Below are 23154 nucleotides of genomic sequence, written 5' to 3'. Positions count from 1 at the left end.
CTAACTCCAGGGTAGATGGCAAATAAGCTAATTTCCCAAAATGTTGGAGTCTTCCTTTAACTAGCAGGCACCGCACGTGGAGCCAGTGCGCATAGGTCGCGCGCGCTCTCCACTCCGGTCGATTCATTAGCTTTTGCTTTTCTAGTCAGTCACCTGAGTTTGCTTCTTGTCTTTTTTGTCGGCGACTCTTTCTTCGTTTTCACCGAAAGTCTGATTTTCTTTGCCTTTGGTTGTCCGGACGCCATTGTTGTTAATTTAACGATAAAGCAGCAGCACACTGAAGACAGAAGACAGACACGGTCAGCGAGACACGGATCAATGGAAACAGACAACAGCCAAGAGCCGATATGAAGGTGTCCGAAAACACCGCCTGACTGAAAAGACTGTGCAACTTTGCTCGGGAGCACACGGGTCAATAGTTGCGTAACGTTCGATTCGAGCACATTTCACACACCCGTTCCCCCTGAATTGCATTTATGCCACAAGTATTATTTACCAACAGACGGTGTTTATATGATTACATTGTGCATACGTGTGCGTAATAATTTCAGGCTTCTGTTCGGTCACGTTAGCTATAGCCACCACTGGCTCCTCTGCCATATTGCCACAAAGTATAACATTCCTGCAACAATCAACTGGAGCCAAGCAGGTAAAACTTTAGATAATTATACACCTATCAATTTAGACCATCCGTTGTTACCACTCAGATATGTGAAAGGGAGCTTGATTAATGCCTTGTTTATGGGTAACGTTATACAATGAAATTGCAGAGCTGTAGGATGCAGCTGTTGCTGAGAATTTGCTAACCCTGCTAGCTTTCCTGGTCGGCTAACTTGTTTTTTTTGACAGTTAATCCAGTTGATCAAGAGCAACAGTTGCTAAGTGAAACGGTTGACATGTCCATTGCGTGCACTGGGTAGTGTTTTGAGTACATTTAGCAAGTATTTTCTGATTTTAAGACTTGTAAAGCTTATTTTCTCCATCACTCTCCCTCACTTCCTTCCTCCCTCCCCTACTCTGATTCACACACCCATACCCAACACAACAACAAACCTGCTTGTGACTCTGTTTGCAGTTGAGATGATCCACAGTCTGTTTTTGATCAATCACTCGGGAGACATCTTCCTGGAGAAACACTGGAAAAGTGTCATCAGCCGCAGTGTGTGCAACTACTTCTTGGAGGCGAAGGAGAAGGCAGTGGAACCCGAGAATGTCCCTCCTGTGCTCCAGACCCCGCACCACTACCTCATCAGCATTTACAGAGACAAGCTCTTCTTCCTCTCCGTCATCCAGACTGAAGTCCCACCGCTGTTTGTGATTGAGTTCTTGCACAGAGTGGCGGAGATGTTTCAGGTCTGTTGAGACACGTCAACGTTTGTTTTGGATACAGACCCTGTGTCCTGTAGACTTTACCTGTGGAAAAATGCATACAGACTAATGTGTAGTTTGTGTGTTTTTGTCTTTAAAGTCTAACAAAGGGGATTGTCAGCAGGCGAATTGTTTAATGTATGAGGCTGAACTTGATCAGTGCAACAGGTTGAACAAGTGAGCGCCCATGTTTCATGGCAATTCTATGTAATTTAAAACACCCAAACGGAGACCAACTCTTTGGACATTGTTGTTCATCCGAGTTGATAAAACAAAATAAGTGCCCTGTGTATCACTGTCTCTAGTCTTACAACCTAGTGATGCGTGTGTGAAACAGTTGTGTCATGTGTGTGAGACTAGGAGAAGTGGGGTCGGGATTCAGGACACACACACACACAGGCTCCTCAATTTAGGGTCTTATAGCTATTAGCTGATAGAGTTGTACCCTTCCTGTCCTGTCGTACAGAACTTGTAAGTCGCTTTGGATAAAAGCGTCAGCTAAATGACTAAATGTAAATGTAGGGTCTAAATAGTGATGGCTGTATCATTGCAGCATTGTTGAATAGATATTTTCAGTGGAATTACGTTGCTAGGGAACAGCTCGGGCCCACGTTAATTTCCTGTCAACTAGGGATGTCCCGATATTGGGCTTTGTACTGTGCTCTTGTACTCGTATTCGGTTCGTAAAACTACTCCGATACTACTACTCTGTGCCATGTTTGTTCAGGAAAACACTAAATGTAATGTTAAAACTTGTTATTATATTTATATTATTTTAAGTGAGGAACATCTGATTAATATAAAACTAAAATAAAAAGAAGTACTCATAACGGGACATACTGTCAGCTATTAGCAAACTCTGCAACAGGAAATAAACATGGGCATTTGGAATGTTTTATGTTATTTGAAATAGTTTATTGATGTTCTATTGAAGTTCTATTGACTATAAACACTATTTATGGCCGAATCTCAAACCAAACACTTCCTTGTCCACTTAAGCCACTTGGCAACTTGATTTGTGCGTTCTTGCTGCTGCTGGTTGTAGATCTTGGTTGTCTTCAATGCCAGTTGCCAAGAGGTTGAGAGGTCATGACCCTTGATGATCCAAAGTTGACAAATTGAATGGTCTCCCAGCCACTTAGTTGGCACACTGTCAACACTGTAACATAGCAACACAATTCAGAGTGCATGATAGAATGCTGTTGTTTAGCAAGTCACATGCCTTCGCATGTTGACAAATGTCCACTGAAAAATGTCATGAGTGTGTCCTGTTTCAATTCTCAATTTAACTAAAACGCAAGGTCAGCAAACGACCACTGACATTCCAAGCTAAATTGCCACTTAGCCACAAGATTGTGTATATCAAGTGGCTGAGTGTTGGGTTTTGAGATTGTCAGTGCAATGTGTGCTGGACTGTGTGTCTACAGGACTACTTCGGGGAGTGCTCGGAGGCGGCCGTCAAGGACAATGTGGTGATGGTGTACGAACTCCTGGAGGAGATGCTGGACAACGGCTTTCCTCTAGCAACAGAGTCCAATGTCCTCAAAGAGATGATCAGGCCTCCCACCATCCTCAGATCAGTTGTCAATACACTCACAGGTAAACCATCTACTTACCCCTTGAAAGGGACAGCCCACTGTTTCAAGAAGCCCGTCCGATTTATCACAAATGGGGACTTCAGTCCACCAGTTTTTTTTTGGGGGGGGCATTGGAGGTAGAAATAATTACTGTAGAACTATTATTAGTAGTATTCTTAGTAAAAGTAATTGAAGAACCAATTGATGTCTCTGGAAAATCATTTTATTTTACTTAATATGTTGTGAAACGGCATAGGAAGCTGTTTGGAAGATGCAGCTGGGATTTATAGAGATATTGGTTTGGCCCCATTGCCTTAATAAGTTGACTATCCTAACTGTCTACCTCCTAAGATTATCTACCAACCTTTTAAAACCACAGCATCACTGACCTTTTGTTTGCACTTGTATGGACATGTTGTGTTTACACATTTGTTACATATGAATATCTGTTTTCCAGGTAGTAGTAATGTTGGAGAAACGTTGCCAACAGGGCAATTGTCAAGTATCCCATGGAGGCGGGCCGGAGTGAAGTACACCAATAATGAGGCATATTTTGACGTGGTGGAAGAGATTGATGCCATTCTGGACAAATCAGGTACAATCAACCACTTGTATAATGGCCAATGGGTAAAGGGATTATTCATTGTAATTTTGAGTTGGAACAGATAATTTAGCAGCTGCCATGTTTTTTTCTTAGAAATATCAACCACAGCAGATGCCAGTTCTAGTATTTGGTCTGGTTTGTCCTTAAGTCTGTGGTAGTCCAGGGTCCCAGCTTTCCAAAATCCCTCTTAGCACTAAGATCAACTTGTTGTCATTTGGATGAGACGTTAAACTGACTGAATCTGGTCGTTAATGAACCCAGTGTGCCTATCACAAAGAGTAGGGGGTTCCCCAACCTTCCTGGCCAAATCAGGAACAATCAGGTCTCTGATATCAAGGCCATCTAATCATCCCACTCCCTTAATTGGCTATCAGTCCTTGTCTCCTGAGCCTTTCAGCCATTGTGTAGTGTGGTGGTGGAGGAGGCAATTTCCATCCTACATTGTAAAGCGCTTTGAGTGTCTAGAAAAGCACTATATAAATGCAATGATCAGTTCATTCTAAGTCAGTCGGGCTAAAGATGTTCTTAGTGCTAAGATGCTTTTGGGGAAATTGGGCCCAGGATGGTTAGGAGGATTATGAAGGTCATATGGTATATGTTGTTGTAACCACTCAGCTTTACTGTGGCTGGTGTCCAGGTACGACGGTGTTTGCGGAGATCCAGGGTGTGATTGAAGCCTGTGTGAAGCTGACTGGGATGCCTGATCTGACGCTCTCCTTCATGGTAATAATAATAATAACTTTATTTGTATAGCACCTTTCATACAGGGGATTGCAGATCAAAGTGCTTTACATCAGTAAGAAATAAGACATACAATCAGTGTAAAACAAGCAGCAAGAGCAAAGCATAACGTGGGATAAAATAATGCAGATATATATATATATATTTCTTTTTTAAATGATCTTTTTCCCCCCTTTTTCTGTTTTTTTCTCCCCTCCCAATGTTAGTCGTTATGCCAATTCCCAATCCCCTTCCTGGTCGTTGCGCACTCTACCCCCTACCATCGGTCTGGGAGGGCGGAGACCATCACATGCTTCCTTCGACACATGTGTACCCAGCCCACCACTTCTTCTCACCTGGCAGCGCGGACTCTCACTGAGAGAGTGTAACGTGTGGAAGGTCACACTACCTCTCTTAGATCCTTCCCTCGCTGTGCAGGCGCCCCGACCGAACTGTAGGAGTCGCTGTCCACAACGACCCAGACCCACCCACCGGCTTCCCTCCCGCTGACTCTGCCAATCGAGCCAGTATGACGGCCGGCCAAGCCGGAAGCAACGCTGACAGCTGGATTCGATACCAGTGTCTCTTGCGTTGGTGACGAGCGCCCTGTCCGCTGTGCCACCCAGCCGCCAATAATGCAGATATATTAATCAAATCATATCAGAACCTCACGTTCCAATATGCTTCTTGAATTTCTGTAATCTGTTACAAAATATGATAAAGGTTATAGTTATAGTATGCACCCAGCGGATAGTGGGGCGTAAAGATAAAAGAAAAATAAGTAAAATAATAGCAAGGGTCAAATGAGCAGACATATAAAATCAGTTTTTCATATTAGGATCTAACATCCCAACAGGCCACCTTGTTTATGATTTGATTAAGTTTTAGTAGAATATAAATGACATGAATCATGAAATTAGCACATAAAGTGCAGACATACTATAAAATCACAGTTTCTTTACAGTGCAATAAAATAGTTCTGGATTACTGTTACTGTACAGTTCAAAGTCGTCTTTACCTTCTGTTTGGTTAAAACCTTACAGTCTTTGTGGGTTGCTGTCCTCACGGCTCTTGTTTTGCATGTGGCTCAGAAACATTTTGTGTCCCTGTTCCAAGTGTAAATTCACTCGCAGCTTAATTTTTTTGATTGCAGAACCCTCGTCTTCTCGACGATGTGAGTTTCCACCCGTGTGTGCGGTATAAACGCTGGGAGTCGGAGCGTGTCCTCTCCTTCATCCCCCCTGATGGAAACTTCACGCTCATGACCTATCATGTCAGCGCCCAGAAGTAAGCACAGAATAACCGCCACCAAACCTCTATGTACAAATAAATGACAAAGCCTTAGGGTGGGTTGCACCAACAAGGATTCTCTTTTAAACTGGATTCAATCATTTAATTCTGTTGCACCAAATTTTACATTTAGTTAGAACTAGGGATGTTCGAAATTGGCTTTTTTACCGATACCGATATATGTACCCATATTGTCCAACTCTAAATTTCCGATACTGATATCAACCGATACCGATATATGCAGGGTTTCCCCCCCCCCAAAACGGAATAATTTCAGGTAATTAACATTACATAACTCTTGTTGTGGAATTAAGACAACATTATGCATAATTTTGACAATAAATACAATCTGAATTATATATATATATATATTTTTGAAAACCGATACCGATAATTTCCGATATCACATTTTAATGCCAATATCGGCCGATAATATCGGACATCCCTAGTTAGAACTAATAGTAATACATTTAAACCTCTCTTTAAATCCCAGTTTAGTTTTTACTCTAAACCAGCGGTTCTCAAACTATGGGTCGTGACTAGGGATGCTCGATATTGGCTTTTTTACCGATACCGATATACCGATATTGTCCAACTCTTAATTTCCGATACCGATATCAACCGATACCGATATATGCAGGGTTTCCCCCCCAAAACTGAATAATTTCAGGTAATTAACATTACATATCTCTTGTTGTGGAATTAACACAACATTATGCATACTTTTGACAATAAATTAAATCAGAATTTGTTCATACTTGCTTGCCTGGGTAAATAAAGGTTCTAGAAATGTAAATATTTTCTGATATCACATTTCAATGCCGATATCGGCCGATAATATCGGTAGGCCGATAATATCGGACATCCCTAGTCGTCACCCAAAGTGGGGTCGCGGGTAGGTGACGGTTGGGTCGCGCATTGGCAAAAAAATTATTAAAAACCCCGGCAGCTGTGTGTATTTGCCACGTCTCGCCCCTTCATCAATGGAGGCCGACACACAGTATTCCAACACACATCTCACTACATCCTGCGCAGGTATAATCGCGGGAGGGGGCAGGGGTCTGGTCTTTTGTGTGTAACCTGGACTCGCAATGGATAGGTTTGTTGTCAGAAGCGGTGCCGGTTGGTCGCGATGAAATTGGCTCTGCACATAACCAGCTGCTATACCACACTGACGTGAGGTGGCTATCTCGAGGCAGAGTATTAAATCGCCTTTTTTTAACTCTGAGAAGAAGCACAGATTTTCCTTGCAGACAAAAACAACCCATTGGCAGAGAAATGTGCTGATAATGAGCTGGATTACGAAACTTCGTTAGTGACACTACAAATCAGCTGAGATTTTGGGGGAATTCATCTTTCGTGTGTCAAGCTACTGAAAGTCAAGTTCACTGGACAGGCCCTCGCAAAGTTCTGGATATCAGTCCGGAACGAGTACCCAGTGTTGTGTAATGCTGCGCTGAGAAGGCTTGTCCCCTTCACATCAACATACCTCTGTGAGGCCGGATTTTCAGAGTAGAAGCGGATCTCCGCCAAAGCGCATGTGAGCGCATTTTCTTTTCATGTTCTGGCAACATATTTTGGCTAAATATGCCGTGTTTTATAAATGTGTATACAGAAACAATTCCGTTGCTTTTGTTGATATGAATTAATTTCATTGATAACATAGTGCTGTAATTTCATTTTCTAATACATATGCATGATCAAGTTCAACAACGTGTGCTTTTATTTTGATATTTCTTATTTCCACGTTGAAATTACGTGATACATAAGTGTGGGGTCGCCAAAAAATATCCTAAATAAAATGGGGTTGTGGTATAAAAAAGTTTGAGAACCCCTGCTCTAAACATAGATTTATTTGAATTCTGTTGCTCCAAAACTTTAAACTCTAATTTAAATTTTGATCAGGGATTAACTTTAAAGTGACAGTTGAGGTGTTTTAACTTTTGTAATGGCTGCATTTCTTTAGGTGGATAAAGGGACAGACTCGGTGCAATTAAACTTTACGATGATGATGAAAGATATTTCTCAAAAAAGGAGTCACTTGATGACCTCACAAACTTGAGCCTTGATGCTGATTTCTATTTGCCAACACAATGAACCCGGAAATTTTGGAACCACCAAACTTTTATGATAGATATGGATAGTATGGGTCACCAGCACTTAGAAACTGCCGGATGCTAAGTTGTACATGTTGGGCAACTTTTTTTATTTGCATAATTAGCCACATTTGCATAATCACCTAAATGGACAAATATCGGACACTACTTGATCAATTTCAACAATGTTGGAGTGGTTTTGGGGGTTATTCGGGATGCTGAATCCATTTATGATACTCAAGAGTTTCGGAATTGCAATATTTACTGGAATTTACCAAATTTCAATTTCAAGAGAAATTCTGCTTAATAATATTATGGGGAAACTTACTCCTTGCTTACAAGTCTTGGTTATCATAGACTCAGGTCTACTGTAAGCTTTAAGTCCCACATTAATAAGGTGACAAAAACATAATTCTTCCACCTTAAAGTACAACCATTTATAAATCAAAAGGATGCTGAAAAACGGATCCATGCCTTTATTCCAAGCCGACTGAAGAAAATACTTCAGCTTATTCAACTCTCAGCTAGGCTATTACACTGGCTTCCGGTAACATTTAGAATTGATTTGAAGGTCCTCCTCCTTATGTACAAAGCCCTAAATGGAACCAGACCAAGCTATATTGGCAATTTTCTTGTCAACTACATGCCCCCAAGAACACTACGATCATCTACTTCTATCATCTTGTATTTTTATTTTCTGCATTGCATTTATTCTGTCTATTTTATGCTCATTTAATGTATTCTAGTGTATTTTCTGCTGTGAAGCACTTTGGGCTGCAATTCTTATATGGAATTTGTACAAATAACGTTTATTATTATTATTATTATTATTATTATTATTATTATTATTGCCATCCTTAGAGTTATTTGCTACCTCTATCTAGCAGGGCTAAAATTATTTGAAATGGTTTTGTTAACCCTCCTGTTATCCTCAAATTGACTTTACACTCTTTATCCTTGGGGACATTTTGACCCCAGCAGTTTAAACCTCCAGAAAATTATCATAATCAAAAGTGTTACCCAAATGTATGTTTCAGGTGCTTCATGTTACTTTGTTGATTACCTAAATAACTATTTAAATAAAACATTACCCGTACTCCCCCCCCCCCCCCCCCCCCCCCCCCACCCACCCAATTATACATACATAATATATATTATGTTGTTCAAGTGGGGAGTGGGCCCATGATAACTTTCCGTTTTTGGAAAGTAACGTGTCTGCTTGTGGTTGAGAGACAACAGGAGCATCTGCACTAAGGGTCTCATTCTCATCAGAGGAGGATGCCTCATAATCAGGTTCTCGGACACATTCTCTCCTATGTCACTTTCACCGTCAAATATCTGTGACAAAACTTCACTGGCAGAAAACTTTTTCTTCAAGGTAATTTTCAAATTAGAGTTTAGAAGGCTGCTATGCAAGCTATGTTTGCTCCTCCCCTATGTTGTGTAAAGTTTAGGTAGTCAGAAATCACAAATAACAATAAAAATACAGTCCGGGATATACATTCTAAAATATACAGCCAAAAATATACAGTAAAATTTACAGTAATAAATGTAGAATATTTTTAAATAAAAAATGTTAAGTGTATATGTAAAAATAAGAAGTCAAAAGTCCAGGAAGATTACCAGAGTTTGTACTGTCACTCTGTGGTGAGGCAGTGAGGCACAGTGATGCGTTGTATACTCTGATGGTTGTTGGAATTAAGGACTTCCTGTGCCGTTCAGTGTTGCATCTAGGGAGTCTTAGTCTAACACTGAACATGCTCCTTCTATCAGCCAAGTCTGTGTATAGCGTGTGGGAGGGGTTGTCCATGATGGCGTGGAGCTTAGCAAGGCTCTTCCTCTCTGACCAGCTTATTTGTCACATATAAGGTACATGTACATTACAGTGAAATGCTTGGTTCTGTATGAGCCCCCTGAGATTGTGCTTCAGACAGTAAAAAAAATAAAGACCAAACACTATACAAAATATACAAACTAGTACAAGTACACAATGCAAACAAATGCAAAGATGAGTTAGAGAGGTAGTGCAAATCTTTGACTAATAAATAGATACAATATGGTGTAGTGTTAAAAATTGTTTAAAGTGAATGTTAAAGGTGAGTGTTATTCCATACACAAGGAATATGTATCTCGATACGATAGAGAGCACACATTGTGAAAACAAAGAACAATTTACCGCCTAATAGAGGCCTTGCACAGAGTGTTTAGAATGCCCATTTCTCCTTGTTATGGACCAAGCAGTGAGACAATGAGGAAACAGGAGTTGTAGATGAAAACTGAGTTTTTATTTACCCACAAGGTGCAAAACCAAGGAGGCCAAAAGGAACGTAATAATCCTTGTCAGAACAATGGGGCAGACTGTATAGAGGATACTTTGTAGGACATGACCTTGAGAACATTTGAAACTGTTTGGGGAGAGATTTCACACAGAACAACCAGGAATGAGGAAGATATGGATAGTGGTTTACCATTGTATCTCTTTGTTCCTGGATTGTAGCCAGCTCTTCATAACAACTCATCAACAATTCTTCCGGGATTCTGAAATCGGGGAGGAGATAGCGGGGGGAGCAAATTAATGAATGTGGATGAGAGCCGTGATGTAAGTGATTGCAGCTACGGCTGTGGGGGTGCTGGAGACATGATCGAATAGACTTGTATGCGCCTGAATCTCCTGAACACGGCGCGACCCATTCCTAATCGATCAGAACTAAATCGTCCGAGAAAAAGCCCATTTTTAAGTACCTATTCCCCATGCACATGCGCAGATTGCCCGCGGATTGTGACGCCACGCACACCCGCCCTGGACTGTTCCATCAGAGGGGGGAGCTTCGTGGTAGTGTGAGTGGCTACAGACCACTGCACTTAAATATAAACATTAGTCTACCTGGAGACTCAATGAGGTAATTGTAGATGTCGCCATAAGACGCGTCTGGCCATTTAGTGGGATCATTGTTTCATTATCCTGTTCGGCTGAAAGGACACTGGCCACCGAAGCTCGCCCCTCTGATGGAACAGTCCAGGGCGGGTGTGCGTGGCGTCACAATCCGTGGGCAATCTGCGCATGTGCATGGGGAATAGGTGCTTAAATTGGGCTTTTTCTCGGACGATTTAGTTCTGATCGATTAGGAATGCAACCACTTACATCACGGCTCTCATCCACATTCATTAATTTGCTCCCCCCGCAATCTCCTCCCCGATTTCAATGTAACGCGGAAGTGTAGTGGTCTATTAGGCGCTCTACAAATTAAAGTTATTATTATTATTATCATTCTGTTTACAATTGAACATTCCATGAAAATTATCTATAAATTCTGCATCTTCTGAAATATTTATAAACAGAAAATTCATAAAAAATGGCACCAACATTTGGTAAATTCCAGTAAATATTGCAATTTTGAAACTTTTTTTCTTCTCTCTTGAGTATCATAACTGGATTCAGCATCCCGAATAACCCCCAAAACAACTCCAACATTGTTGAAATTGATCAAGTAGTTTCTGAGATTTGGCCATTTAGAAGATTATGCAAATGTGTGCTAATTATGCAAATAAGAAAAGTTGCCCAACATTTACAACTTAGCATCCGGCAGTTTCTGAGTGCTGGGGATCCGTACTATCCATATCCATCATAAAACTTTGGTGGTTCCGAAATTTCCGGGTTCACAATGGGGCTCTATGGGGTGGCAAATAGACTATTAGGGAAACCGTTGTCTACAGTATGTTTAAGATGAGATCAAATATTCCTTTATTAAAATGTACTTAGGGAAATGTAGGTGTCATAGCAGCACAGGGGAGGGGAGGTACTGGTATGGACAGGGTAATAGAAGAAGGACAATAAAATAATTTATAGGCAATGACATTTAATCAGAAAATATGCCAAAATATAACAATATAAACAAAGGTACAATCTCATAATATACATTCAAAAGTCATAATATACATTATAATAAATATAAAAAATCTGAATATATTATATATATACACTGAGTAAAAGTAAAGAGTATACACAAGGTGTAGATGAGGGTTTGTACCCTATCGTTGATTATATACGATATAGTCTGTGCAGGTTTTGGTGTTTAAGAGTCAGACACACTTAGTGGTTAAGGGTCAGACATTCCTAATAGTTCTCAAGTTCTGCAGCCGTTGGTTCTCCAGCTGCTGGCAGCAGTCCATGCCCCCGACTGTGGAGCCCGATGGCCGCTGGCATGAAGGACTGGCCGAGTTAGTGGAGTGTCGGAGGGATATGAGTCTGTGGCTGACTCGTGCTCCTCATTGTTGGCTAGCTCCTCATACTGTAGAGGGGATATTCCTCAGGCAGACAGTTGTCTATGTTTATCGATATTGATTTAACTGTAGCAGATCATTGGAATAGCACAAGGCTTATTCTGTTTCAGGGTGGATTTCCCCTTCTGGAAGTCCAATCGAGAAAATGAAAAGATGTTTGCCAAGGTTTCCATCACCTGTTTCTAAACACCTGTTGGCAGCCTATTGAGCTGTGGCCTTGGCGTTTTATAAACTGTCAACAAGTCGTCTCACTTCTCCTCGTGTCGACCCCCCTCTCTCTCTCTCCTTGCTCAGTCTCGTGGCCATCCCAGTATATGTGAAGCAGAGCATCAGTTTCTTCGAGAGCAGTTCCTGTGGCCGCCTGGACCTCACCGTCGGACCGAAGCAGACCATGGGGAAGACTGTGGAGGGTGTGATGGTCACCATCCACATGCCTAAAGCCGTGCTCAGTGCCAACCTCACCGCCACGCAGGGAAGCTACACCTACAACACTCCTACCAAGGTGAACACTACTCTACCAGTCCCTTTCCAAACCAGTGATGAGTCATGTGTAAACTGAGTTGTCTTTTCTCTGGATAAATTGTTTTGCGAGTGTGGATACATGTGTTGTTGTTGTTATTGTAGGTGTTGGTGTGGGACATTGGGAAGTTGAACCCCCAGAAGCTTCCTAACCTTCGAGGCAGTCTGAGCTTGCAGGCTGGAGCCCCTAAACCTGAGGAGAATCCCTCACTTAACATCGACTTGAAGATCCAGCAGCTGGCTATATCAGGTACTTCTCCCCCCATGACCCTAGCTTTGATGCTAACCTCGAGGTCCAGAAACCAGTCCTCAAGTCTTTCCAGTCCAGTACCCTTCACACTCCCTACCGTCCCCTAGTTTACCAGTGAGGTTTACGGTCTCTTGGAACAGTAAAGCAGTGTAGCGTTACCCACAAGTCTTATTAAACATCCCTCTCTTCAGAGACGTGCCATGGTGTGGCGTTAGCTTTGAAATCCTCTGAATCTATTCAGCATTTATCGCCTTTTCTCACTTTCTTCCTCTTTTCGTTCCAGGACTGAAGGTGAATCGCCTCGACGTGTACGGAGAGAAGTACAAACCTTTCAAAGGGGTCAAATATGTGACTAAAGCAGGGAAATTCCAAGTGCGAACATGAGGAGGGACTGTTACAGGTCAAAGGTCCAACAATCCAACGTGCCAAATATGGGTCAAGGTTACCGCCTCCACCAGTGTCTGTTCATCAACAGGCATTCTTTTTAATAACCTCCTGCTCACTGTTAATAATGAGATATTTAGCATTGCCCAAGTTATTTATTACTTGTATAGCATTATGTTTAATTTGGTGATGTTTTGTTTCGGGCCTGTAAAGGGAAGCCTTAATAATAATTGTTAAAGTATTGATGAAGTATTATGCATTTATATCCAATTTGAATGTGCTGCATAATGTTGGCCATTCCTCCTTGTTTTGGATCACTTCATCTTTACTTATGTTTTGTTAGCCTTAAAAATAAAAAGTGTTGCCTTACTAGAAAATCATAATGTTATGGCCTCAAAAGGGACATTCAGGGCTTGCAGGCTACACACTCAAAAGCATGCACTTAAGACACGCATGCAGACACACCTGTGAAATCATGGAAGCCAAGACGGTTTAGCCAAGTGCTTTACATATTTTTGGCATGGCTTAAAAACTGTTTATACACATGAAGTTTATTTTTCGAGAAGTTTACATCTTAACCGTCAAGCTGAAATCTGCCTCAAGTCACTGTCTTCAATACAGGTATTAATGCACGTTCACTTAATGTGCCTTGAGTATAGCTGTGTAGGTCAAAGTGCATCGTACTGCAGCCTTTTATAATCTGTATACTATGGACCTGTATACTAGGGACCTGTCTGTTTAGTATATTGTTACTGTTTGATGGAAAACAGTAGAAAAATATTACTTTCGGATGCGTTATTCCCACACGTTTTGTTTTTGAAATAATCCAATCGTTTTTGCAGGAGGCTTGTGGGCCCTGGGGACAATGAATCCACGAAGGAAGGTGTAAACTATAGTTAAAAACAAGACAATCACTATAACTGGAGTCGCAAGGTTTTCACAGGACGGTAGCGGCAGCATATTTTGGATACCCATGTCAGTTTACCGCAGCTGGAATATCTGCCTTTACTCTGAAATATCTGCCTTCTAGTCTTCGCACCTATCAGAGGGACGGTGGAGCCATGATAAATGACCTAAATGAGCAGGGGTCAGAGCTGGCTTCCGATTGGCTGTGGGGTAGATATTGTTGATGTGACCTATATTGTATTCAAGACAGCCCCTGCATTGCAGTAGTGCCGTCTCTTCTTAGGAAATGCCAAGATCCTCACTTAAACTGGAATGCAAGGCCTCACTCGGCACAACGTTTGCACAATGGACAACTTGACCAAAATGGATAAAGTGGGACTAACCTAAGCACCTGTAGAAAGTTGAATCTGTATCTCAGTTTATTAAGAGGCCTTTACATTTATAAAGCTTTAAATGGAACTGTCTCTGTGTGCTCATTTCTCTCATCACTCAAGACTACCTAATGTGAACAGTTTTAATAGATTATGTTCTATAATTGAGTCAATGTTTTTGGAAATGACAGGCTTCTAACATGTCTCTGAATCAAAGTAGAAACCGCACCATCAAGGCTGTAATCTAATCGAATGCAGTCTTTTACGAGCCATTGTGTCTTCCATTATATAACGACGAGTTGTCGTTTTGATGTGATTGTGATTGTGACTCACGGTGGCAAATGAAGAGACGGACTAGTCCAGAGCCTTCATTATTGTCCTTTATTACTCCAAGGCACAGCAGGGCAGGGCTCGTATACTGTAAGTCATCTTAAATACATTCAGGGTGTGAAACATCGAGTACACGGCGAACCCTCAGTCAGGAGGGCAGTGACTGCTACATGCTTAGGAGGCCATCATAACCATAGAAGTAAACAGACATTCTGAGCCACGACAGCCAGAGCACCGTGGTTACCCATTAGAGTGACAGCCCACCACACTAATACTGTTTTTTTTTTTCAAGTTTCACACACACACTCGCGCACACACATACAGTACATACATATTCTCCATGTAACATCTCTACTAAAACTGCCCGGCCGTCATAAAAAATACCTATGTACGTTTTGATGCATTAAGATGGACTTAATTGAAAGCTTAAGAAAATATCTAAAAAATAATAATATTTGCCTAGACTTTGCTTCTTGCCTGAAACGTCAATACCAATCGTAAATCTCTAAACAGCCACTCTGGTGTTAGCATGGGGTTTCTACTGTTTTATTTATCTCAATTGCTCTAGCCAAAACAAGCCCAACTCAAGCTTTTAAATTACATTTCCACAGTGGCAAAAGCCATGCTTCAATTTCACACAAACATTTTCATATTATTCACAAACCACCGGGGTCTTTTGTAGAAATACTCCTCTCCGAGTACGCTTTCTTCTCCGAATCGAGGCATTCAGAAGCATTCAGAATTAGAACGCTAAGCTCACACATGGAGAAGACAATAGGTTGTTGTTAAACTGTCAAAAGTCATTGGCTTTGATCATCATTCATGAAAAACTCCCAAAGTAAACAGTTCAACTGTTAAAATATATAACCATAATTAGCACCATAATTAGTTAAATAACGAGACAGCAGGAATCATTTACTAGAAAATTACAAGACCTCAAGAACTCCAGGGTCTCCAAACAAACATCTCTTTAGTGTGATAGCTCTGCCGATAATATCAGTTATTTTAATAAAAATTTTCTAAGGACGTTAAAAGTGATAACTCACTTCATATAGCTTACCGTAACATAAAACACCCTTTGGCATTTGTTCATCGTGAAACTTTAAATAAAACGACATGAAACAAACCAGTAAAAGAACTCAAAGCACACTTGGAAATCACCCAATCTAAACCGACCCCCAAGTTTGACCTCTCGGATAATCGCATGACGTTATCACATTTTACTCTTAAGAGCTCCCGTTAAGAAAAGTGTCATCACTAAAAGTAAACATAATGGTTGCAGGAGAGCTTGTGTGAGTGACCGGCCAGCCAAAGGCTACTCACTCTTGTGGCAAAATCAGTGCAAGTTAAGCCCCTGGTAGCCGAGTGTCGTCAATGAGAAGACAAAATAAATATATACAATAATAGATGATAAGAAAACTCTTTTGACGGATTAAAACTGAAACCAAAGTAAATGTCCTCTGAGAGTTAAGATCTTAAATGTCATAATTTCACTTTTAGAAAATAGAAAAAACCTCTCATGCAAAAAATATATACCAGGGATTTGGATAAACTCTTGTAACCCAACATACCAAAAATATATATTAAAAACTCTCAGATTCACCCACGTGATTCCATAGTTACCGATAAAGGGAGCAGTAAGAGCAAAGCTGGACTCATTCCAACAGTTGGCCTGAAACCTGTGGGCCTGGTACCGTATAATATAGTCCCTGATACGACACCGTCTAAACAAGAGAGACGGATAGAAACCCGCCTTTACCGGGTTACGTTTACCAGGTACGTTTACCAGGTACGTTTACCAGGTACGTTTACCAGGTACGTTTACCAGGTACGTTTACCAGGTACGTTTACCAGGTACGTTTCCTCTTCCAACATGATGCATGTGACACGGTCCCCACCAAGACCTTTCCGTGACTTCATACCGCATGTCCATGACTGTAGCTCTGCGGTGTAATGAATGAACAACCTTTAGTTTAGCTGCTGTGACATTGCAAAGTTGTTATGAAAGCGTTACTGCAGCAAGGGTGTTGGAATCGCTTGCAAAAGAAAATAGTAACCACCACAGTCTCTCTGACCTATCTGAGCCTTCTGACGATGACTGTGATTTATCTTGTAAAATGTACATAAATTATGACCATGATTTGAAGTTTCCACGTCTTTTACAAAAGTTTATGGGAATTTCATAATTTCCAATTTCATAATTTTTCCAAAACATTTCCAATCATGGAAAGCGTAATCATTTCCAATTGCCATAACTTCTCCAGGATTTCCATGACCGTGGAAACCATGATATGATCATGTAATGGGTGTGTATTAGTACAAGGGACAGTTGTGTGCTACTTTTACCATAACGATAATGTTGTCAGCGCCAGGTTGAGAGTAACTAATCTCAGCAACCATGGATTTTTTTTTTTTTTTTTTTTATTGGTACCAAGGTGTCTTGCGTACCCATCGCAAAGTGAATCCTGCGTCTGTGCGTATCTTGATGGACGCCGCCTCTGCTTCTCTGACGGTCTCCTTTACGGACTGCATCAGGTTCTGGGCGTTGTGGACCAGCATCTCTGTGGCCTGTAGAGCGGGGTAGGCAGGGGAGGGGAGGGGGGGGGGGGGGGGGGGTACGTGAATAAAGTTAGGAGAGACAGAGTGAGCAAGAGGTGTGTTTTGTAGTGAATTGCTATTTCTTTTTATCACATTTTCAATAGTCATAACATGGGAGTCAATGCTCTTCCTGGGAGCACTTTGTGGGTTCCCCTCCAAGGCTAATAAATGTAGACTAAGTCACCAGTCAACTATGTGTCATCCTCCAATGATATGACGGAGTGACATCTCCATTTCCTCCGATACTTATGAGAGGAAGATGGGTCAGTGTCGTCATAGAAATGTTTGCAAATGGCTTCCCAGTTACCCCAGGGAGACGGAAGCATTGTATCGCTGGCATCCCATTGCCGATGACGGGAAAAAAGCAACCGTTTTTCACTCATTGCCTATTGGGAAGAGTGAGGAGCAGTAGAGAGCGAGAGAGAGAGTTAAATCCCAACAAAAAAGTTAACTATGCTGCATGCGATTATAATTTGGAGGTTGGAAATTCCACCTTCCTACTACAGGGTTCCCCACAGACATTGCAAAATGAAATTCAAGGACTTTCAAGTACTTTTCTAAGCACTATTTTTCGTTTTAAAAGGGCATTTAAAAGGATACAATTCACTTTTAAATGCTGTTTTTTCTATAAAAAAATATTTATGGGCGGTCGGGTGGCGTAGCGGAGATTGCGCTCGTCACCAATGCAAGAGGCTGCGGTCTCGACTCCCGGAGTCAGCATTGCCCTGCGGCTTGGGCCGGTCGTCATACTAACTCGTTTGGCTGAGTTAGGGGGAGGGAAGTCGTGGGTGGTAATCTGGCGTTGTGGACAGCGATGCCTACAGGTCAGGTCTGGGCGCCTGCTCAGCGAAAGGCAGGAAATGGTGAAGGCAGCGTGACCTCCCACGCGTTACGCTTCACCAATGAGAGTCCTCGCTGCCAGGTGAAAAAAGAGCCACTGGCTGTCTCTGCATTGTGTCGGAGGAAGCATGTGGTGGACTTCAGGGTTCCCTTGTACCGACCAGTAGGAGGGACATGCGCACAACAACCAGGTAGGGGAGGGGGGGAATTGGCGACTAAATTGGGATGGGGAGAAAAAAATCAGGCGGAGAAAAAGAGGATACAAAAGAATATTTATGATCCAATATTTATGGCTTAAAACCAATTTCCGACAATTGGTTACACTTTAAATAATCAGAATTCTTTTGAATTTCAATGGCTTTTTAAGCACCTTGTTAAAAAATTTGCTGTTTTCAAGGAATTCCAGGCCTGGACTTTAAAGAATCAAGCACTTTAAGCACTTCAAGGACCTTGTGCGAACCCTGCTACTAGGAAGAATAAAATAAAACGGCGCATCAACTCTGAGTTCCTAGTCGCAAACTCGAGTATGATATGTCAACCGCCAGTTCAAGCCTCATTTGACCACCCACAAACGTTAATGTTGTTATTAGCTAATATTACGAGTATATTTGTAAGTATACATAAGTAAACAGAAAAGTGAGTTGTACAAAAACAAATTGTACAAAAAAAGATTGCCAACATTTTACTGTGAGCATCCATGTTTTTCTGACTTTGTGGCTCAAACTATAGGTACTATAACCTACGCCTACTGTAGGTTGGAGGATTTCCAAATTCCAACTCCCCATAAACTAATGCAGCATAACTTCCATGAGAACGCTGGGGCTGTGACTCTTCCTCTAATCCTAGCCTTTCCCACACCAGTCGCCAGTCTCCATTTTCCAATTTGAGACGGCAGCCGCGCGGATAGAGCGACCGACCGGACCGTTGTGACGCAACAGTTTACCTGCTCCGACTCCTCTTCGCTGATGTTGGTTCGCCCCAGCATGGTGGCTTTGACCGTGGATAGGATCTTCAGCTGAGTGCTGATGGTGGGGATGCGTTCACACACCTGGGGACAGACGGGCACGGGGGAACAGAGGACAGGAGGTTTACAGGAGGGTGGAGAGGATACAGGCACTGTGGTGGAGGAGAAGGAAAGGTGGAGAGAGGTGGAGTTGTGTGTACACAGAAAGATTTAGTATACATGTTTTAATTTTTTACGCTATATTTAACCATTTGAAAGAACATCGTTACCTGAACCTCACAGGAAAGGTCTAAATTCAGCAATACTAATTAATAATAATGACCGCCAGCAACTATTAATTACAAAAGATAATAGCTTGGTACATTTTGGAATCAGACTCATTCCAGTGATGTAGTGGCATATTCCAATAGATATGAATGTGCATGGTGAAGGTGTAGTGTGCTGTTAACCTGTAGTAAGTTGGTTCTGATGCGCCTGTCGGTGCACTGCTTTGCCACCTCTTTGGCCAGCCTGGTCACCTCGTCGGAGGCCTTGGCAATGTCCTTGGCACACTGAATCAGTGCCCGCTTGTTACCGCTGCCGCCGCGCACCAGCCGAGACATCTCTGCCATGAGCAGAGCCATGCGTTTGGCTGCACCGATGATGTCATTACCCTACGAAGGAAGGATGGGATAGAGATGGGGGAAAGGAGGGGGTGTAATATCTGTGAGCTGGGTAGAGGAGAAGAGGCATGTCCTGAAAATACACTGGGGAAACGTGGCATATTTGCTTTGGTATACATACATTACATACATTATCGATGCCCGTTTCATTTGTCCCCCCCCCCAAACATTTATGAAACATTTATGAAAACATTGCTACCATGTCAAAATGCCATCCAAGCATTAGATTGTTTTCTGCGTGAACATTTGGAGTTTGAATTACCAAAGCAAAAACAGGCATGGTGACAACACTCTTTGTTTGTCAGCTCGACGCTCACAGTTAGCCGCATGCGGTGTGGAAGCAAGTTAGCTCACATCCACCGAGCTCACACTCAAACCGCCTCTCATTGTCACATGAGAGAGAATCCTCGCAGTGCAGGTTTTGAGTGATATTTCACATTCACCGTTTTCTTTTTAGGAGGGAGAGAGATGAGCGCTGAGACACCGCTGACTGCATTCTCCTCATCTCCCTTACATCCCAAGCAGTCGGGTTAGGCCTTGGCATCCATTGCAGTTAGTGCCCGTGAGGTGATGGTGCATGGTGCCCAAGTGATCAGTAGAGCAGAAGCCGGTGATGAACAGCAAGCAAGCGGGGCTACAGCATCAAGACTACATCACCCAGAAGTCTTTAGGAAACTGTCATCCTTGGCTTCACAGGTTGGCCAGACAACAGCGACTGGCTCCTCCTTTTTTAATACAGAACTAATACTTGTGAAGCCAGTACCAGTTTGTGAGTCGGGTGCAACAAACAAACAAACAACAATGTGACATTCCAACAATCCTGAACCTTTAGTACAATGTCAGCGTGACGTCAGTCTAACCGCGGTGGTGTCAACGAAAGAGTTGTGATGCAAAAAAACAACCAAGCAGCAACACTGGAAGCCACAGCCCGGTTGGAGGTTGCCATAGTAACAGCGGATGCAGAGCCGAACATTTCCACAGCCACCGTGCAGTCAAGATCGTGGCCAGTGATTGGTGCTGAGCGCCGTCAAGAATGGTGTAGGACTCTGGAAGGGTGTTTCTGTAGGAGTCTCTGTGTGCAGAAACTACTGTATGTGTGTGTGTGTGATGTGTGTGTATGTATGTGTATGTATGTATGTACTAGGGTTGTCATGATAATCATGGCACCAATATCCACCAAGTAGTAACACGATACCACACCAATACTGATATCTTTATACTCGATGGTTGGAGCAGTTCTTGGTACTGAAGCGCACTACTGGTTGTGCTCAAATTCACAGTTCACTCAAATCAAAATAAACAAATTTATTTGCCAGTGATATAGAGCATTCATTCTCAGTTACAATCTTATCATAACAAAGTTGAGTTACAATTCAATATTTGAATATTTTAAGAAAACCCACTTCCTGAATTGATAGTGAATTGAGCACAACCCATTTTTGGGCATTTTTTACAAGCTTGTCTTGTCATCATACTCTTTCGAATTAGGAATTTGGGATGTTACGAACATATTGCGGTACTTTTGGAATCTACCGCAACGTTACTTCGAGATTTTCTGAGTTTGGCACAGAATCGTTGGTATTACGGGGGGGGGGGGGGGGGGGGGGGGGCGGGGGGACTGTAAACGGTCTGGTACTTGGTACTTTGGTCGTATCGGAGTCTCAACCCCAGTGTCCGTGTGTCCTCCTGCCCATGTTCAGGTGCGTGTGGTGCAGACCTTGCTGGACCACTTGCGCGCCTCCTGGTGCAGAGCCTGGGCAGCGGCCAGAATGGGTTGATTGGCATCAGCGTGGTTGGACGGCATCAGCAGCAGCTCTGGCTCATAGTCATCCTCACCGTCAGTAAACTCATCTTCCTCATCTACCTCCCTCTCCTCTACCGCCTCCTCCTCATCGGGCTGGTGGGAGGGGTGGAGGAGGAGGAGGAAGAGGAGGACGGAAAGGTACGGGGGAGAGGGAGGGGCACGGGAGGAGGGGAAAAAAGGAGGGATAGGAGGAAAAAGGGTGGGATAAATCAAAAAGGGGGGAGCCAGGAGGAAGGAATTTATTACAGTATGAGAGGCACCGGAATGGAGGAACAGAGGAGGAGAGGGGAGGAGAGGGAGGGAGGCACTATGAAGGAGGAGAAATGGAGAGTGGAAGGTGGAGGAGTCGCATGTCTACAGACAGACGGTTCTACAGGAGGAGGGTGCGGGAGAAGGGAGGAAGGAGAGGTCAGGGAGCAGGGCGGAGCTAATGCCTGGGTCTGAGGGGTGGAGCGGGGGAGGAGTCAGCAGGTTGTAAGACGTGCTTTAATCAAATCAGTGCTTATCTCTGATCGAGCGCCGCGGCTGGCATCCTTCCAGTTGAGGTATGGATCTAGAAGTCTGGGGATGGGGTTTATGGTGGGTGACTGAATGCCGTCTAATGAGCAGAAGCGAAGAGTTGTATACTATAGAACGCATCCTTTTAGTCTTAATTCCCATAGGAATCCTGGCGCACGGTTATAAGACAAGAGTGAGGAGGTCAATAGAAACGTCAAGAAAGCTCAGAGAAGGGGAGGAAGAGCTGTTACCAGCTTCACCAAGAGAACAGTCGTCCTCCTGGACCACAAACTACTCTCGCAGCACACACACACACACTCGCACACACACGCGCACACACACACACACACATATGGAATAGAGAGTCCGGTAATAAACTGTAGCAAAGCAGCAAAGGAGGGATGAGATAACGCATCACTAATACTAGTGTGACTCGTGCACCGTAGGTGTATGTATTGGATGTCCTCTACTTGAACTGAAGGTTAGGATTGAGTCATTAGTCAGACCCTGCATGCTTACACTTCTCTCCACAAACGACACGTGTGACTCGCGTGCGCTCTTCAGTGTGTGTCTCTTTGTTTTGGATTTACTGTGTGTGTGTGTGTGTGTGTGAGTGCGTGTGTGTGAGTGCGTGTGCGTGTGTGTATGTGTTTATTAATCCATTCACAGCTATACATGCAGAAAATCTCTACCAGATGACAGTTTCCCGTTTTCCTCTGAAATTGGAGTGACAGATCTCCACATTTCAGGAACACCACAACTTCAGAAAAAAACAAAACAATCAGGTTTATTTCAGAACAGGAGAGACGGTCACAGAGTCATCGTAGAGTAGGCGGCAAAGGTCCTGTACTCAGTTATGCTAACCATGAAGCTCAAGCTGAACGAGTGTTAATGTGTTATATTCAAATGTGCATCCTACCTCACCAGCGGAACTAGTTAACTCACCTACATCACCAGCGGAACTAGTTAACTCACCTACATCACCAGCGGAACTAGTTAACTCACCTACATCACCAGCGGAACTAGTTAACTCACCTACATCACCAGCGGAACTAGTTAACTCACCTACACCACCAGCGGAACTAGTTAACT

General features: G+C 42.8%; 3 protein-coding genes across 9 annotated transcripts in view; 1 reads left to right on the top strand and 2 right to left on the bottom strand.

Annotated features, from left to right (window-relative positions):
• adka (adenosine kinase a) overlaps positions 1 to 1176 on the bottom strand; it is a 47180-nt gene extending 46004 nt beyond the window's left edge. The window contains exons 1-2 of one of the 2 annotated variants that reach the window (XM_084322214.1): positions 1054 to 1176; positions 154 to 277 (exon numbers count right to left, since the gene is read on the bottom strand). In XM_084322214.1, the coding sequence (XP_084178340.1) occupies positions 154 to 245 (92 nt within the window). In that variant the 5' untranslated portion in view covers positions 246 to 277; positions 1054 to 1176. Of the gene's footprint in view, positions 1 to 153; positions 354 to 1053 lie in introns of those variants that run through there. The other variant, XM_084322213.1, reaches the window with a different exon arrangement.
• ap3m1 (adaptor related protein complex 3 subunit mu 1) lies at positions 351 to 14448 on the top strand. 2 transcript variants are annotated; one of them, XM_084322211.1, is made up of 9 exons: positions 351 to 649; positions 1076 to 1353; positions 2796 to 2967; positions 3403 to 3540; positions 4187 to 4272; positions 5423 to 5556; positions 12231 to 12438; positions 12561 to 12705; positions 12989 to 14448. In XM_084322211.1, exons 1-9 carry the CDS (start codon positions 514 to 516, stop codon positions 13087 to 13089), a joined length of 1398 nt encoding a protein of 465 aa, XP_084178337.1. In that variant the 5' UTR covers positions 351 to 513; the 3' UTR covers positions 13090 to 14448. The 2 variants fall into 2 exon arrangements, with proteins under 2 accessions (XP_084178337.1, XP_084178338.1); XM_084322212.1 differs by lacking the exon at positions 351 to 649 and having other exon boundaries at positions 1065 to 1353.
• A 2029-nt stretch (positions 14449 to 16477) lies between these two features.
• Positions 16478 to 23154, bottom strand: part of LOC311234375 (vinculin-like) — a 131161-nt gene continuing 124484 nt past the window's right edge. For 2 of the 5 annotated variants that reach the window (XM_084321534.1, XM_084321536.1), the window contains exons 20-23: positions 19548 to 19751; positions 19078 to 19182; positions 17145 to 17264; positions 16478 to 16639 (exon numbers count right to left, since the gene is read on the bottom strand). In XM_084321534.1, the coding sequence (XP_084177660.1) occupies positions 16613 to 16639; positions 17145 to 17264; positions 19078 to 19182; positions 19548 to 19751 (456 nt within the window). In that variant the 3' untranslated portion in view covers positions 16478 to 16612. Of the gene's footprint in view, positions 17265 to 19077; positions 19183 to 19547; positions 19752 to 21477; positions 21658 to 23154 lie in introns of all 5 variants that reach the window. The other 3 variants (XM_084321535.1, XM_084321537.1, XM_084321538.1) reach the window with 2 other exon arrangements.

The sequence above is a fragment of the Notolepis coatsorum genome (assembly GCF_963971535.1).
Source record: "Notolepis coatsorum genome assembly, chromosome: 9".
NCBI lineage: Eukaryota > Metazoa > Chordata > Actinopteri > Aulopiformes > Paralepididae > Notolepis > Notolepis coatsorum.
This window is presented reverse-complemented; position numbering and strand designations above follow the sequence as displayed.

Coding starts and splice junctions, on each gene's coding strand:
- ap3m1 (XM_084322211.1), top strand. CDS start 514: ATGATTACATTGTGCATACGTGTGCGTAATAATTTCAGGCTTCTGTTC. Junction 650..1,075: donor AATCAACTGGAGCCAAGCAG/GTAAAACTTTAG, acceptor CTCTGTTTGCAG/TTGAGATGATCCACAGTCTG. Junction 2,968..3,402: donor AGTTGTCAATACACTCACAG/GTAAACCATCTA, acceptor TCTGTTTTCCAG/GTAGTAGTAATGTTGGAGAA.